Raw genomic sequence first — 17,077 nt, 5'->3', positions numbered from 1 at the left:
GGTTGTTAGGGAGGTAAATGCAAGAGTTGAGGAGAGAGGGGCAAGTATGCAGTCTGTTGTGGATGAGAGAGCTTGGGCAGTGAGTCAGTTGTTGTTCGCTGATGATACAGTGCTGGTGGCTGATTTGGGTGAGAAAGTACAGAAGCTGGTGACTGAGTTTGGTAAAGTGTGTGGAAGAAGAAAGCTGAGAGTAAATGTGAATAAGAGGAAGGTTATTAGGTACAGTAGGGTTGAGGGACAAGTCAATTGGGAGGTAAGTTTAGTGGAGAAAAACTGGAGGAAGTGAAGTGTTATAGATATCTGGGAGTGGATTTGGCAGTGGATGGAACCACGGAAGGGGAAGTGAGTCACAGGGTGGGGGAGGGGGTGAAAGTTCTGGGAGCGTTGAAAAATGTGTGGAAAGTGAGAACATTACCTCAGAAAGCAAAATTGGATATGTTTGAAGGAATGGTGGTTCCAACAACATTATATGGTTGCGAGGCATGGGCTATAGATAGAGTTGTGCGGAGGAGGGTGGATGTGCTGGAAATGAGATGTTTGAGGCCAATATGTGGTGTGAGGTGGTTTGATCAAGTAAGTAATGAAAGGGTAAGAGAGATGTGTCTTAATAAAAAGAGTGTAGTTGAGAGAGCAGAGGAGGGTGTATTGAAATGGTTTGCTTACATGGAGAGAATGAGTGAGGAAAGATTGACAAAGAGGATTTATGTGTGAGAGGTAGAGGGAACGCGGAGAAATGGGAGACCAAATCGAAGGTAGAAAGATGGAGTGAAAAAGATTTTGAGCGATCGGGGCCTGAACATGCAGGAGGGTGAAGGGCGTGCGAGGAATAGAGTGAATTGGAATGATGTGGTATACCGGGGTCGATGTGCTGTCAATGGATTGAACCAGGGCATGTGAAGCATCTGGGGTAAACCATGGAAATGTTTGTGGGGTCTGGATGTGGAAAGGGAGTTGTGGTTTCGGTGCATTATACATGACAGCTAGAGACTGAGTGTGCATGAAAGTGGCCTTTGTTGTCCTTTCCTAGTGCTACCTCGCTCACATGCGGGTGGAGGGGTTGTCATTTCATGTGTGGCAGGGTGGCAACAGGAATGAATAAAGGCAGCAAGTATGAATTATGTACATGTGTATATATATGTATATGTCTGTGTATGTATATATATATATGTATACGTTGAAGTCTGTAGGTATGTATATGTGCATGTGTGGATGTGTATGTATATACAAGTGTATGTGGGTGAGTTGGGCCATTCTTTTGTCTGTTTCCTTGCGCTACCTCGCTAATGGGGAAATAGCGACAGTGTATGATAAATATATAAATGAATAACTTTCCCTTGTCTTTTCCTTCTTCGTTTCATAATTCTCTGTATTTCAATTAAGGCCTAGGGACTTTTGTCCGTGGCTGAATCCTTAAAAAAAGAAAAATGCAAAGCATCAGATTGGCTAAACGTAATGAATGGGGTGCTACAATGGTCAGTCCTAGGCCCCATCCTTTTCATAATATGCATTAATGACCTAGAACTCAATCTCATGCCTATGATCTCCAAATTTGCTGACGATACTAAACTAGGAGGTAGAGTTGTAAACAGCCGGGACTACGATATGACATAAAAAAGATCTTAACTTGATAGGAGAGTGGTCAGACAGATGGCATATAATGTTTAATGTAGACAAGAGTAAAGTTATGCACTTTGGAGATTTGGAGATGAAATGTATGTTACAACCACAAATTATTTGGAAACTCTAACTAAAGTAAATGAAGAAAATTACCTTGGAATTATCATTAGCAACAATATGAAATACACTAAACATTGTGAAGCAGTGTGTAAAAATGACAACCTAATGTCAGGTTTCATACCCAGTAATATATCTTACAAAACACCAATAACAATTCTCACACTTTAAGATTTTCCAGTAAGACCATACCTTGAATATGCAGTCCAGTTTCGGTCCCCAAACTGCAAAAAAGATGAGGAAAAATTAGAGCAATTACAAAGATGCACATTGAAATTGATCCCATCCCTTTGAAATCTGGCATGCGAAGAGAGGCTTAAATGATTAGATCTCTTCTATCTTACTAGAAAGTAGACTACACAGCGACTTAATCCAAGTGTTCTAGATTTTGTTCAAGTTTGATAAGTAAATCATGAACATTTTATCGAAGTACGAGAAAATACGGTCGCCAAACTAAAATATGTAATACGGACATGGTAAAAAGCTTCTTATCCTATAGGTGTATTGAGCATTGGAATAAGTTAATGTCAGATGCCATGAATGCTAATACTATGAATACCTTCAAAAGTATTTTAGACAAATATTTCATAAATTCAAGTAAACTCTGAGGAAAACAGCAGAAATAAACTGTATAAATCTCAGCGGTAACAGGGACAGTGGAAGGCTGATGTGTAGCAGCGGGGAGTTGATGATAGCATAGAAAACTGCTGTTTTTTTTTTTTCCAGACTACCCTGTTGTCTTTCTCATGTAAACTTGTGTAAAATATTTCATTTAATACACTAGGATGAGAAGGAGCACCATCATAGCTACACTAACTGGAAAAAGTGATCATGTAATGCTCAAGTGTGGTAAATGATGAAGTGAAGAGGACAGACACTACACAGACCTCAACAGTTTGTATGGGAATATGGATTGAAAAATGGAGTTAAGTAGCCAGAAACTGTAGCATTGTAGTGAGAGGTTCTGTGAAATTTGCAATGAAGGGTCAGGAATATGGGTACCTCTAGCTTAAAGTGTAAAGGAACTGGTAAGAAAGGGGGAAGAATAGTTTTTTACAGTGTGTGGAAAAAAAAGCCTCAGCCAACTATGAAGTTGCTGAGTCAAATTTGGAAAAATTTTGTTAGATGGTTTATGATAATTTATCACCTTAGCCAGTATACAACACCAATGGAACATCTTTATTTTGGCATTATGTACTCAGGAAGACATATGTTACAGGCAGGATGTAAGGTCTCATGGGAAAGGCTTGCAGTTCTTAGGTGTGCTAATGCTGCTGGGACACATAAAGTAAGATTATTCATTATTGGTTAAAATCAGAATCCTAGGGGTTAGGTTTTATACAGTGCCATATGAAGCTAATAAATGTGCATAGATTACACAAGCATTGTGCCTGGATTGATGTAAGAATAATTTTATGCCACAGGCCAGTGCACATTGTCATTTGGATGCACACCCCAATGGTGAACTCCTTGTAAAATATGATAATTTGGTGCTTATATTCTCCCTTATTGTTCCTCTCATATACAGTCCTTGGAACAAGGAAATCTGCATGTTCTTAAGTACCAGTATAAGGAAGAGTTCATGCAGGAGAAGCTAAATGCTTGCAAACAGTGGCCAAAGGATTCAAGGTTTTCATAAGTTCTTCGTTAGGAGTGATATATGGTGTGTTGCTAGAACATGGGAGAAGGTGCCTAAGGAAATTTTTGCATAAATGTGCAGAGTTTGTTGAATTTGCTAGAGGTTTTTCATACAATGAAGCCAGGGTGTTACCTGAATAGGATATTGAAGAATATTTGAATGTATATGGTAATATTCCTGGAGTTTACCAAGTGAGATAGTGCAAGTGATGCTTAATCAAGACTAAGAAGAAATGAATGAGTGACATGAAAATGATGAACTGGAAAGATTTCATTTGATAAGTGTATCCGCTTTATTGAAGAACTAATAAAAGGCCTGGAACAGAAAAAGTTTATAAGTGCACTACACACTATGAATGTAATTGAGATTAAAGAAGTCCTTAAGAAGGAAACAAAATCATCTGAAACAAATGAAACTTTTGGACAAATTTGAGAAGGTTACTAAACAGTGAAAATCCTTTAGAGCCTACACCTTCAACTTCCACAGGAATTACTTCAACCACTTCTGGCCCCAAAGAGCCTATCAGAAACTTCATTGTCTCCACATAAATTGTAACTGAAGATGATTTATCCTACAACCGCTGCTTTGGAAAAGGAAAGGAGAAACAATATTTGGTTTGAAATGAGACCGATAATGTACTCTTTTTTTATCATAATATCTAAACATGTCAAGGGAAATGACTTGAAATGAAAATTCTGAAATTCAGTGTAACATGGGTTCCAAGCATGATTGATTTAGGGTTTTCTACATGTATGGACATGCACTTCATATCAATTTATTCCTGTTTTGATCCCAAGGACTGTAACTACCCCTTATCCATGGGTTTTTGTAAGTGAAGTAGATTCACATTAAATTAGTTTCCATAGAGTTGCACTTTCCGGTGTTAATAAGAGCTGAATTTTACAATAGAAATAAGGCAAAACTCATGCAGCAATCAAAGTATGAATACAGGAACAGTTGACTGGAATATCTTGACAAGAACGAAATATTGGGTAGTGAGATGGATGACCCTCTCCTTAGCCTTTTTCTCCTTGGTATGTTCTGATGGCCAAGTAAAACATAACCTCCATCCAAAAGAAGAAAGTCCTTTATACATTCTCTCTAACTTCTTTCAGATTTTAACATCAAACATAGTGTGAACCTATTAAACAAATTTAAGGGTAAAGAGGTTATTCATTTTTCACTCCGGAATCCAGCACCCAGAGGCAAATACCCTCTCTTACTTCCCTTCACTCCACTACTGTATCAGATATCTTTTTCTTGGGTATGCCTATAGACAAAGGGAAACACAAAGTGTGAGTCTACTTGAGTTAAAAGTCTACATGGTATTAGCAGCCTGAGTTAACCAGGGATGATAATTACTTATGAAACCTCTTAGCCTGAATATACCAAGGATGATTTAAGGCGTCTAGAATCAAGAGCAGCATCTGGGCTCAAGGCATCTATCCTGGGTTCTGCTTGTGGGTTGGACAAGGTACATGCTTGAATTAAACCAACTTTCTATATCCTGAATCATATCAAAAACTAAAACATGCATGAGTGAAACCATGGACACAGGGCCTGTGAGCAGAGGATATGTGTACTTTTTCACATCTCTTAACAGCAAATATTGAAAAAAAGAATGCAGGGAAAATACTTTTTTCCTTGTCACCCTCATCCTTTGTCTATAAGTCAAATAAGTGAATTGATATGAATGTTTGTACTTATTTTTATTTAGTAGAAATACTTAAAAGTACTGTATTAGAATTCTATATCATGATTTTCCCGTACCAATTAAAATAATGTATTATATTTGTTTTCTTATGCTTTGACTCATGGTATTCATTTATAGTTAAACTGTTGAGAAGTGCTTTTCTGAATTCAAGTGGTCAAGTCATATTATGTAGGTTTTCATACCAAGTATTAAATTTTCAGGCAGGAGAACAAATAGAAGAGTTAGAAGAAGAAAACAGGTCTCTAATTTGGTATTTGCTGAAGCAAGTTCGGCCAGGGATGGATTTGTCAAAAGTGGTGCTGCCAACTTTTATTCTTGAACCAAGATCCTTCCTTGATAAGCTCTCAGACTACTATTATCATGCTGACATCCTTTCAAAGTTAGTATGTGTGTGCTAAGTTTTGCCCATCATTAATGATATATATATTCTGATCTACATAGAACAGCAATTCTATACGGGAATGTAAATATTAGATATTAGGGGAGAAAGAATACTTCCCAAGCATTCCTCATGTGTCATAGAAGGCTACTAAAGGGGACAGGAGCGGGGAGCTGGAAACCATCCCCTCCTTGTATTTTATCTTTCTAAAAGGGGAAGCAGAAGGAGTCACACGGGGAGTGCTCATCCTCCTTGAACACTCAGATTGGGGTGACTAAATGTGTGTGGATGTAACTAAGATGAGAAAAAAGGAGAGATAGGTAGTATGTTTGAGGAAGGGAACCTGGATATTTGCCTCTGAGTGAAACGAAGCTCAAGGGTAAAGGGGAAGAGTGCTTGGGAATGTCTTGGGAGTAAAGTCAGGAGTTAGTGAGAGGACAAGAGCAAGGGAAGGAGTAGCACTACTCCTAAAACAGGAGTGGTGGGAGTATGTAACAGAATGTAAGAAAGTAAACTCTAGATTAATATGGGTAAAACTGAAAGTGGATGGAGAGAGATGGATGATTATTGGTGCATATGCACCTGGGCATGAGAAGAAAGATCATGAGAGGCAAGTGTTTTGGGAGCAGCTGAGTGAGTGTGTTGGTAGTTTTGATGCACGAGACCGGGTTATAGTAATCGGTGATTTGAATGCAAAAGTGAATAATGTGGCAGTTGAGGGAATAATTGGTATACACAAGGTGTTCAGTGTTGTAAATGGAAATGGTGAAGAGCTTGTAGATTTATGTGCTGAAAAAGGACTGGTGATTGGGAATACCTGGTTAAAAAGCAAGATATACATAAGTCACCAGCTTCTGCAGTTTCTCACATGAATCAGCCACCAGCGCTGTATCATCAGCGAACAACAACTGACTCACTTCCCAAGCTCTCTCATCCCCAACAGACTTCATACTTGCCCCTCTTTCCAAAACTCTTGCATTTACCTCCCTAACAACCCCATCCATAAACAAATTAAACAACCATGGAGACATCACACACCCCTGCCGCAAACCTACATTCACTGAGAACCAATCACTTTCCTCTCTTCCTACACGTACACATGCCTTACATCCTCGATACAAACTTTTCACTGCTTCTAACAACTTTCCTCCCACACCATATATTCTTAATACCTTCCATAGAGCATCTCTATCAACTCTATCATATGCCTTGGATTATCAACTCTATCATATGCCTTCTCCAGATCCATAAATGCTACATACAAATCCATTTGCTTTTCTAAGTATTTCTCACATACATTCTTCAAAGCAAACACCTGATCCACACATCCTCTACCACTTCTGAAACCACACTGCTCTTCCCCAATCTGATGCTCTGTACATGCCTTCACCCTCTCAATCAATACCCTCCCATATGATTTGGTTTGGTAAAGTGTGTGGAAGAAGAAAGTTAAGAGTAAATGTGAATAAGAGCAAGGTTATTAGGTACAGTAGGGTTGAGGGTCAAGTCAATTGGGAGGTGAGTTTGAATGGAGAAAAACTGGAGGAAGTGAAGTGTTTTAGATATCTGGGAGTGGATCTGGCAGCGGATGGAACCATGGAAGCGGAAGTGGATCATAGGGTGGGGGAGGGGGCGAAAATTCTGGGGGCCTTGAAGAATGTGTGGAAGTCGAGAACATTATCTCGGAAAGCAAAAATGGGTATGTTTGAAGGAATAGTGGTTCCAACAATGTTGTATGGTTGCGAGGCGTGGGCTATGGATAGAGTTGTGCGCAGGAGGATGGATGTACTGGAAATGAGATGTTTGAGGACAATGTGTGGTGTGAGGTGGTTTGATCGAGTGAGTAACGTAAGGGTAAGAGAGATGTGTGGAAATAAAAAGAGCGTGGTTGAGAGAGCAGAAGAGGGTGTTTTGAAGTGGTTTGGGCACATGGAGAGAATGAGTGAGGAAAGATTGACCAAGAGGATATATGTGTCGGAGGTGGATGGAACGAGGAGAAGAGGGAGACCAAATTGGAGGTGGAAAGATGGAGTGAAAAAGATTTTGTATGATCGGGGCCTGAACATGCAGGAGGGTGAAAGGAGGGCAAGGAATAGAGTGAATTGGAGCGATGTGGTATACCGGGGCTGACGTGCTGTCAGTGGATTGAATCAAGGCATGTGAAGCGTCTGGGGTAAACCATGGAAAGCTGTGTAGGTATGTATATTTGCGTGTGTGGACGTATGTATATACATGTGTATGTGGGTGGGTTGGGCCATTTCTTTCGTCTGTTTCCTTGCGCTACCTCGCAAACGCGGGAGACAGCGACAAAGTATAATAAAAAATAAAAAATACATAAGTATACGTATGTAAGTAGGAGAGATGGCCAGAGAGCGTTATTGGATTACGTGTTAATTGATAGGCATGCGAAAGAGAGACTTTTGGATGTTAATGTGCTGAGAGGTGCAACTCATCATTATCTTGTGGAGGCAAAGGTGAAGATTTGTAGAGGTTTTCAGAAAATAAGAGAGAATGTTGGGGTGAAAAGAGTGGTGAGAGTAAGTGAGCTTGGGAAGGAGACTTGTGTGAGGAAGTACCAGGGGGGACTGAGTGCAGAATGGAAAAAGGTGAGAACAAAGGAGGTAAGGAGAGTGGGGAAGGAATGGGATGTATTTAGGGAAACAGTGATGACTTGCGCAAAAGATGCTTGTGGCATGAGAAGCGTGGGAGGTGGGCAGATTGGAAAGGGTAGTGAGTGGTGGGATGAAGAATTAAGATTATTAGTGAAGGAGAAGAGAGAGGCATTTGGGCAATTTTTGCAGGGAAATAATGCAAATGAGTCGGAGATGTAGATAAGAAAGAGACAGGAGGTTAAGAGAAAGGTGCAAGAGGTGAAAAAGAGGGCAAATGAGAGTTGGGGTGAGAGAGTGTCATTAGATTTTAGGGAGAATGAAAAGATGTTCTGGAAGGAGGTAAATAAAGTGCATAAGAGAAGGGAACAAATGGGAACTTCTGTGAAGGGGGCTAATAGGGAGGTGATAACAAGTAGTGGTGATGTGAGAAGGAGATGGAGTTAGTATTTTGAAGGTTTGTTGAATGTGTTTGATGATAGAGTGGCAGATATAGGTTGTTTTGGTCGAGGTGGTGTGCAAAGTGAGAGGGTTAGGGAAAATGATTTGGTAAATAGAGAAGATGTAGTAAAACCTTTGCGGAAGATGAAAGCCGGCAGGGCAGCGGGTTTGGATGGTATTGCAGTGGAATTTATTAAAAAGAGGGGGTGACTGTATTGTTGACTAGTTGGTAAGGTTATTTAATGTATGTATGACTCATGGTGAGGTGCCTGAGGATTGGCGGAATGCGTGCATAGTGTCATTGTATAAAGGCAAAGGGGATAAGAGTGAGTGCTCAAATTTTAGAGGTATAAGTTTGTTGAGTATTCCTGTTAAATTATATGGGAGGGTTTTGATTGAGAGGGTGAAGGCATGTACAGAGCATCAGATTGGGGAAGAGCAGTGTAGTTTCAGAAGTGGTAGAGGATGTGGGGATCATGTGTTTGCTTTGAAGAATGTATGTGAGAAATACTTAGAAAAACAAATGGATTTGTATGTAGCATTTATGGATCTGGAGAAGGCTATAGAAAAACAAATGGATTTGTATGTAGCATTTATGGATCTGGAGAAGGCATATGATAGAGTTGATAGGGATGCTCTGTGGAAGGTATTTAGAATATATGGTGTGAGAGGCAAGTTGTTAGAAGCAGTGAAAAGTTTTTATCGAGGATGTAAGGCATTTGTACGTGTAGGAAGCGAGGAAAGTGATTGGTTCTCAGTGAATGTAGGTTTGCAGCAGGGGTGTGTGATGTCTCCATGGTTGTTTAATTTGTTTATGGGTGGAGTTGTTATGGAGGTGAATGCAAGAGGTTTAGAAAGAGGGGCAAGTATGCAGTCTCTTGTGGATGAGACATCCAACCCTATTATTACTTACTCGATCAAACCACCTCACACCACATATTGTCCTCAAATATCTCATTTCCAGCACACCCACCCTCCTCCGCACAACTCTATCCATAGCCCACGCCTTGCAACCATATAACATTGTTGGAACCACTATTCCTTCAAACATACCCATTTTTGCTTTCTGAGATAATGTTCTCGACTTCCACACATTCTTCTACACTCTCAGAATTTTCACCCCCTCCCCCACCCTATGATTTACTTCCGCTTCCATGGTTCCATCCTCTGCCAAATCCACTCCCAGATATCTAAAACATTTCATTTCCTGCAGTTTTTCTCCATTTTAAAATTACCTCCCAATTGACTTGACCCTCAACCCTACTGTACCTAATAACCTTGCTCTTATTCACATTTACTCTCAACTCTCTTCTTTCACACACTTTACCAAACTCAGTCACCAGATTCTGCACTTTCTCACCCAAATCAGCCACCAGCACTGTATCATCAGCGAACAACAACTGACTCACTTCCCAAACTCTCTCATCCACAACAGACTGCATACTTGCCCCTCTTTCCAAAATTCTAGCATTCACCTCCCTAACAACCTCATCCATAAACCAATTTAACAACTATGGAGACATCACACACCCCTGCCGCAATCCTACATTCACTGAGAACCAATCACTTTCCTGTCTTCCTACACGTACACATGCCTTACATCCTCGATAAAAACTTTTCACTGCTCCTAACAACTTGCCTCCCACACCATAAATTCTTAATACCTTTCACAGAGCATGCCTTCTCCAGATCCATAAATGCTACATACAAATCCATTTGCTTTTCTAAGTATTTCTCACATACATTCTTCAGAGCAAACACCTGATCCACACATCCTCTACCACTATTGAAACCACACTGCTCTTCCCTCCCATATAATTTACCAAGAATACTCAACAAACCTATATATCTGTCATTTGAGCACTCACTCTTATCCCCTTTGCCTTTGTACAATGGCACTATGCAAGCATTCTGCCAATGCTTAGGCACCTCACCATGAATCATACATACGTTAAATAACCTTACCAACCAGTCAACAATACATTCACCCCCTTTTTTAATAAATTCCACTGCAATACCATCCAAACCCGATGCCTTGCCAGCTTTCATCTTCCGCAAAGCTTTTACTAGCTCTTCTCTGTTTATCAAATCATTCTCCCTAACCATCTCACTTTGCACACCACCTCGACCAAAACACCCTTTATCTGCCACTCTGCCATCAAACACATTCAACAAACCTTCAAAATACTCACTCTACCTCCTTCTCACATCACCACTACTTGTTATCACCTCCTCATTAGCCCCCTTCACTGAAGTTACCATTTGTTGCCTTGTCTTACGTATATATATATATATTCCCCATCAGATTGGGGAAGAGCAGTGTGGTTTCAGAAGTGGTAGAGGATGTGTGGATCAGGTATTTGCCTTGAAGAATGTATGTGAGAAATACTTAGAAAAGCAAATGGATTTGTATGTAGCATTTATGGATCTGGAGAAGGCATATGATAAAGTTGATGGAGATGCTCTGTGGAAGGTATTAAGAATATATGGTGTGGGAGGCAAGTTGTTAGAAGCAGTGAAAAGTTTTTATCGAGGATGTAAGGCATGTGTACATGTAGGAAGAGAGGAAAGTGATTGGTTCTCAGTGAATGTAGGTTTGCGGCAGGGGTGTGTGATGTCTCCATGGTTGTTTAATTTGTTTATGGATGGGGTTGTTAGGGAGGTGAATGCAAGAGTTTTGGAAAGAGGGGCAAGTATGCAGTCTCTTGTGGATGAGAGAGCTTGGGAAGTGAGTCAGTTGTTGTTCGCTGATGATACAGCGCTGGTGGCGGATTCATGTGAGAAACTGGAGAAGCTGGTGACTGAGTTTGGTAAAGTGTATGAACGAAGAAAGTTAAGAGTAAATGTGAATAAGAGGAAGGTTATTAGGTACAGTAGGGTTGAGGGTCAAGTCAATTAGGAGGTAAGTTTGAATGGAGGAAAACTGGAGGAAGTAAAGTGTTTTAGATATCTGGGAGTGGATCTGGCAGCGGATGGAACCATGGAAGCGGAAGTGAGTCATAGGTTGGGGGAGGGGCCGAAAATTCTGTGAGCCTTGAAGAATGTTTGGAAGTCGAGAACACTATCTCGGAAAGCAAAAATGGGTATGTTTGAAGGAATTGTGGTTCCAACAATGTTGTATGGTTGCGAGGCTTGGGCTATGGATAGAGTTGTGCGCAGGAGGGAGGATGTGCTGGAAATGAGATGTTTGAGGACAATATGTGATGTGAGGTGGTTTGATCGAGTAAGTAATGTAAGGGTAAGAGAGATGTGTGGAAATAAAAAGAGTGTTGTTAAGAGAGCAGAAGAGGGTGTTTTGAAGTGGTTTGGTCACATGGAGAGAATGAGTGAGGAAAGATTGACCAAGAGGATATATGTATCAGAGGTAGAGGGAACAAGGAGAAGTGGGAGACGAAATTGGAGGTGGAAAGATGGAGTGAAAAAGATTTTGAGTGATCAGGGCCTGAACATGCAGGAGGGTGAAAGGCAGGCAAGGAATAGAGTGAATTGGAATGGTGTGGTATACCGGGGTCGACGTGGTGTCATTGGATTGAACCAGGGCATGTGAAGCGTCTGGGGTAAACCGTGGAAAGTTGTGTGGGGTCTGGATGTGGAAAGGAAGCTGTGGTTTTGGTGCATTATTACATGACAGCTAGAGACAGTGTGTACGAATGTGGCCTTTGTTGTCTTTTCCTAGCGCTACCTCACACACATGAGGGGGGAGGGGGATGTTATTCCATGTGTGGCGAGGTGGTGATGGGAGTGAATAAAGGCAGACAGTATGAATTATGTACATGTGTATATATGTTTATGTCTGTGTGTGTATATATATGTACACATTGAGATGTATAGGTATTTATATTTGCGTTTGTGGACATGTATGTATATACATGTGTATGTGGGTGGGTTGGGCCATTCTTTCGTCTGTTTCTTTGCACAACGTCGCTAACGCGGGAGACAGCGACAAAGCAAATAAATAATTAAAAATGGAAATGGTGAAGAGCTTGTAGATTTATGTGCTGAAAAAGGACTGGTGATTGGGAATACCTGGTTTAAAAAGCAAGATATACATAAGTATACGTATATAAGTAGGAGAGATGGCCAGAGAGCGTTATTGGATTACGTGTCAATTGACAGGCGCGCGAAAGAGAGACTTTTGGAGGTTAATGTGCTGAGAGGTGCAACTGGAGGGATGTCTGATCATCATCTTGTGGAGGCGAAGGTGAAGATTTGTATGGGTTTTCAGAAAAGAAGAGAGAATGTTGGGGTGAAGAGGGTTGTGAGAGTAAGTGAGCTTGGGAAGGAGACTTGTGTGAGGAAGTACCAGGAGAGACTGAGTACAGAATGGAAAAAAGGTGAGGGCAAAGGAGGTAAGGGGAGTGGGGGAGGAATGGGATGTATTTAGGGAAGCAGTGATGGCTTACGCGAAAGATGCTTGTGGCATGAGAAGTGTGGGAGGTGGGTTGATTAGAAAGGGTAGTGAGTGGTGGGATGAAGAAGTAATATTATTAGTAAAAGAGAAGAGAGAGGCATTTGGACAATTTTTGCAGGGAAAAAATGCAAATGAGTGCGAGATGTGTAAAAGAAAGAGACAGGAGGTCAAGAGAAAGGTGCAAGAGGTGAAAAAGAGGGCAAATGAGAGTTGGGGTGAGAGAGTATCATTAAATTTTAGGGAGAATACAAAGATGTTTTGGAAGGAGGTAAATAAAGTGCGTAAGACAAGGGAGCAAATGGGAACTTCAGTGAAGGGGGCTAATGGGGAGGTGATAACAAGTAGTGGTGATGTGAGAAGGAGATGGAGTGAGTATTTTGAAGGTTTGTTGAATGTGTTTGATAATAGAGTGGCAGATATAGGGTGTTTTGGTCGAGGTGGTGTGCAAAGTGAGAGGGTTAGGGAAAATGATTTGGTAAACAGAGAAGAGGTAGTAAAAGCTTTGCGGAAGATGAAAGCTGGCAAGGCAGCAGGTTTAGATGGTATTGTAGAATTTATTAAAAAAGGGGGTGACTGTATTGTTGACTGGTTGGTAAGGTTATTTAATGTATGTATGATTCATGGTGAGGTGCCTGAGGATTGGCGGAATGCGTGCATAGTGCCATTGTACAAAGGCAAAGGGGATAAGAGTGAGTGCTCAAATTACAGAGGTATAAGTTTGTTGAGCATTCCTGGCAAGTTATATGTGAAGGTATTGATTGAGAGGGTGAAGGCATGTACAGAGCATCAGATTGGGGAAGAGCAGTATGGTTTCAGAAGTAGTAGAGGATGTGTGGATCAGGTGTTTGCTTTGAAGAATGTAATTGAGAAATACTTAGAAAAGCAAATGGATTTGTATGTGGCATTTATGGATCTGGAGAAGGCATATGATAAGAGTTGATAGAGATGCTCTGTGGAAGGTACTAAGAATATATGGTGTGGGAGGCAAGTTGTTAGAAGCAGTGAAAAGTTTTTATCGAGGATGTAAGGCATGTGTACGTGTAGGAAGATAGGAAAGTGATTGGTTCTCAGTGAATGTAGGTTTGTGGCAGGGGTGTGTGATGTCTCCATGGTTGTTTAATTTGTTCATGGATGGGGTTGTTAGGGAGGTGAATGCAAGAGTTTTGGAAAGAGGGGCAAGTATGAAGTCTGTTGGGGATGAGAGAGCTTGGGAAGTGAGTCAGTTGTTGTTCACTGATGATACAGCGCTGGTGGCTGATTCATGTGAGAAACTGCAGAAGCTGGTGACTGAGTTTGGTAAAGTGTGTGAAAGAAGAAAGTTAAGAGTAAATGTGAATAAGAGCAAGGTTATTAGGTACAGTAAGGTTGAGTGTCAAGTCAATTGGGAGGTAAGTTTGAATGGAGAAAAACTGGAGGAAGTAAAGTGTTTTAGATATCTGGGAGTGGATCTGGCAGCGGATGGAACCATGGAAGCGGAAGTGAATCATAGGGTGGGGGAGGGGACGAAAATCCTGGAAGCCTTGAAGAATGTGTGGAAGTCGAGAACATTATCTCGGAAAGCAAAAATGGGTATGTTTGAAGGAATGGTGGTTCCAACAGTGTTGTATGGTTGCGAGGCTTGGGTTATGGATAGAGCTGTGCACAGGAGGGTGGATGTGCTGGAAATGAGATGTTTGAAGACGATATGTGGTGTGAGGTGGTTTGATCGAGTAAGTAATGTAAGGGTAAGAGAGATGTGTGGAAATAAAAAGAGCATGGTTTAGAGAGCAGAAGAGGGTGTTTTGAAATGGTTTGGGCACATGGAGAGAATGAGTGAGGAAAGATTGACCAAGAGGATATATGTGTCGGAGGTGGAGGGAACGAGGAGAAGTGGGAAACCAAATTGGAGGTGGAAAGATGGAGTGAAAAAGATTTTGAGTGATCGGGGCCTGAACATGCAGGAGGATGAAAGGTGGGCAAGGAATAGAGTGAATTGGATCGATGTGGTATACCGGGGTCGACGTGCTGTCAATGGATTGAATCAGGGCATGTGAAGCATCTGGGGTAAACCGTGGAAAGTTCTGTGGGGCCTGGATGTGGAAAGGGAGCTGTGGTTTCGGTGCATTATTGCATGACAGCTGGAGACTGAGTGTGAACAAATGGGGCCTTTGTTGTCTTTTCCTAGCGCTACCTCGCACACATGAAGGGGAAGGGGGATGTTATTCCATGTGTGGCGAGGTGGCGATGGGAATGAATAAAGGCAGACAGTGTGAATTGTGTGCATGTGTATATATGTATGTGTCTGTGTGTGTATATATATGTGTACATTGAGATGTATGGGTATATATATTTGCGTGTGTGGACGTGTATGTATAAACATGTGTATGAGGGTGGGTTGGGCCATTTCTTTCGTCTGTTTCCTTACGCTACCTCGCAAATGCGGGAGACAGCGACAAAGCAAAATAATAATAAATAATAATAAATATATATGTGTGTGTGTGTGTGTGTGTGTGTGTGTGTAATGAAAGATATATGAATAGAAGCATTATTTACTCCAATTATCATTACCTGTTGATATGTTTAACAATTTTTCTTTTATTTTCTCTTCCATACTTTGTTTATAAATTTTTTTTTTTTTTTTTTTTTGCTTTGTCGCTGTCTCCCGCGTTTGCGAGGTAGCGCAAGGAAACAGACGAAAGAAATGGCCCAACCCACCCCATACACATGTATATACATACGTCCACACACACGCAAATATACATACCTACACAGCTTTCCATGGTTTACCCCAGACGCTTCACATGCCTTGATTCAATCCACTGACAGCACGTCAACCCCGGTATACCACATCGCTCCAATTCACTCTATTCCTTGCCCTCCTTTCACCCTCCTGCATGTTCAGGCCCCGATCACACAAAATCTTTTTCACTCCATCTTTCCGCCTCCAATTTGGTCTCCCTCTTCTCCTCGTTCCCTCCACCTCCGACACATATATCCTCTTGGTCAATCTTTCCTCACTCATTCTCTCCATGTGACCAAACCATTTCAAAACACCCTCTTCTGCTCTCTCAACCACGCTCTTTTTATTTCCACACATCTCTCTTACCCTTACGTTACTTACTCGATCAAACCACCTCACACCACACATTGTCCTCAAACATCTCATTTCCAGCACATCCATCCTCCTGCGCACAACTCTATCCATAGTCCACGCCTCGCAACCATACAACATTGTTGGAACCACTATTCCTTCAAACATACCCATTTTTGCTTTCCGAGATAATGTTCTCGACTTCCACACATTCTTCAAGGCTCCCAGAATTTTCGCCCCCTCCCCCACCCTATGATCCACTTCCGCTTCCATGGTTCCATCCGCTGCCAGATCCACTCCCAGATATCTAAAACACTTCACTTCCTCCAGTTTTTCTCCATTCAAACTCACCTCCCACTTGACTTGACCCTCAACCCTACTGCACCTAATAACCTTGCTCTTATTCACATTTACTCTTAACTTTCTTCTTTCACACACTTTACCAAACTCAGTCACCAGCTTCTGCAGTTTCTCACATGAATCAGCCACCAGAGCTGTATCATCAGCGAACAACAACTGACTCACTTCCCAAGCTCTCTCATCCCCAACAGACTTCATACTTGCCCCTCTTTCCAAAACTCTTGCATTCACCTCCCTAACAACCCCATCCATAAACAAATTAAACAACCATGGAGACATCACACACCCCTGCCGCAAACCTACATTCACTGAGAACCAATCACTTTCCTCTCTTCCTACACGTACACATGCCTTACATCCTCGATAAAAACTTTTCACTGCTTCTAACAACTTGCCTCCCACACCATATATTCTTAATACCTTCCACAGAGCATCTCTATCAACTCTATCATATGCCTTCTCCAAATCCATAAATGCTACATACAAATCCATTTGCTTTTCTAAGTATTTCTCACATACATTTTTCAAAGCAAACACCTGATCCACACATCCTCTACCACTTCTGAAACCACACTGCTCTTCCCCAATCTGATGCTCTGTACATGCCTTCACCCTCTCAATCAATACCCTCCCATATAATTTGCCAGGAATACTCAACAAACTTATACCTCTGTAATTTGAGCACTCACTCTTATCCCCTTTGCCTTTGTACAACGGCAC

The 17,077-nt window shown here is 41.3% G+C and overlaps 1 protein-coding gene across 1 annotated transcript in view; it reads left to right on the top strand.

The window, feature by feature from the left end:
- The window catches only part of Orp8 (Oxysterol-binding protein-related protein 8), a 446,356-nt gene that overhangs the window by 385,355 nt on the left and 43,924 nt on the right, over positions 1-17,077 (top strand). Inside the window, 1 exon segment of the mRNA XM_071692826.1 lies at positions 5,288-5,466. Coding sequence (XP_071548927.1) covers positions 5,288-5,466 — 179 coding nt within the window.

Source organism: Panulirus ornatus, chromosome 55 (genome assembly GCF_036320965.1).
Source record: "Panulirus ornatus isolate Po-2019 chromosome 55, ASM3632096v1, whole genome shotgun sequence".
Lineage (NCBI taxonomy): Eukaryota > Metazoa > Arthropoda > Malacostraca > Decapoda > Palinuridae > Panulirus > Panulirus ornatus.
This window is presented reverse-complemented; position numbering and strand designations above follow the sequence as displayed.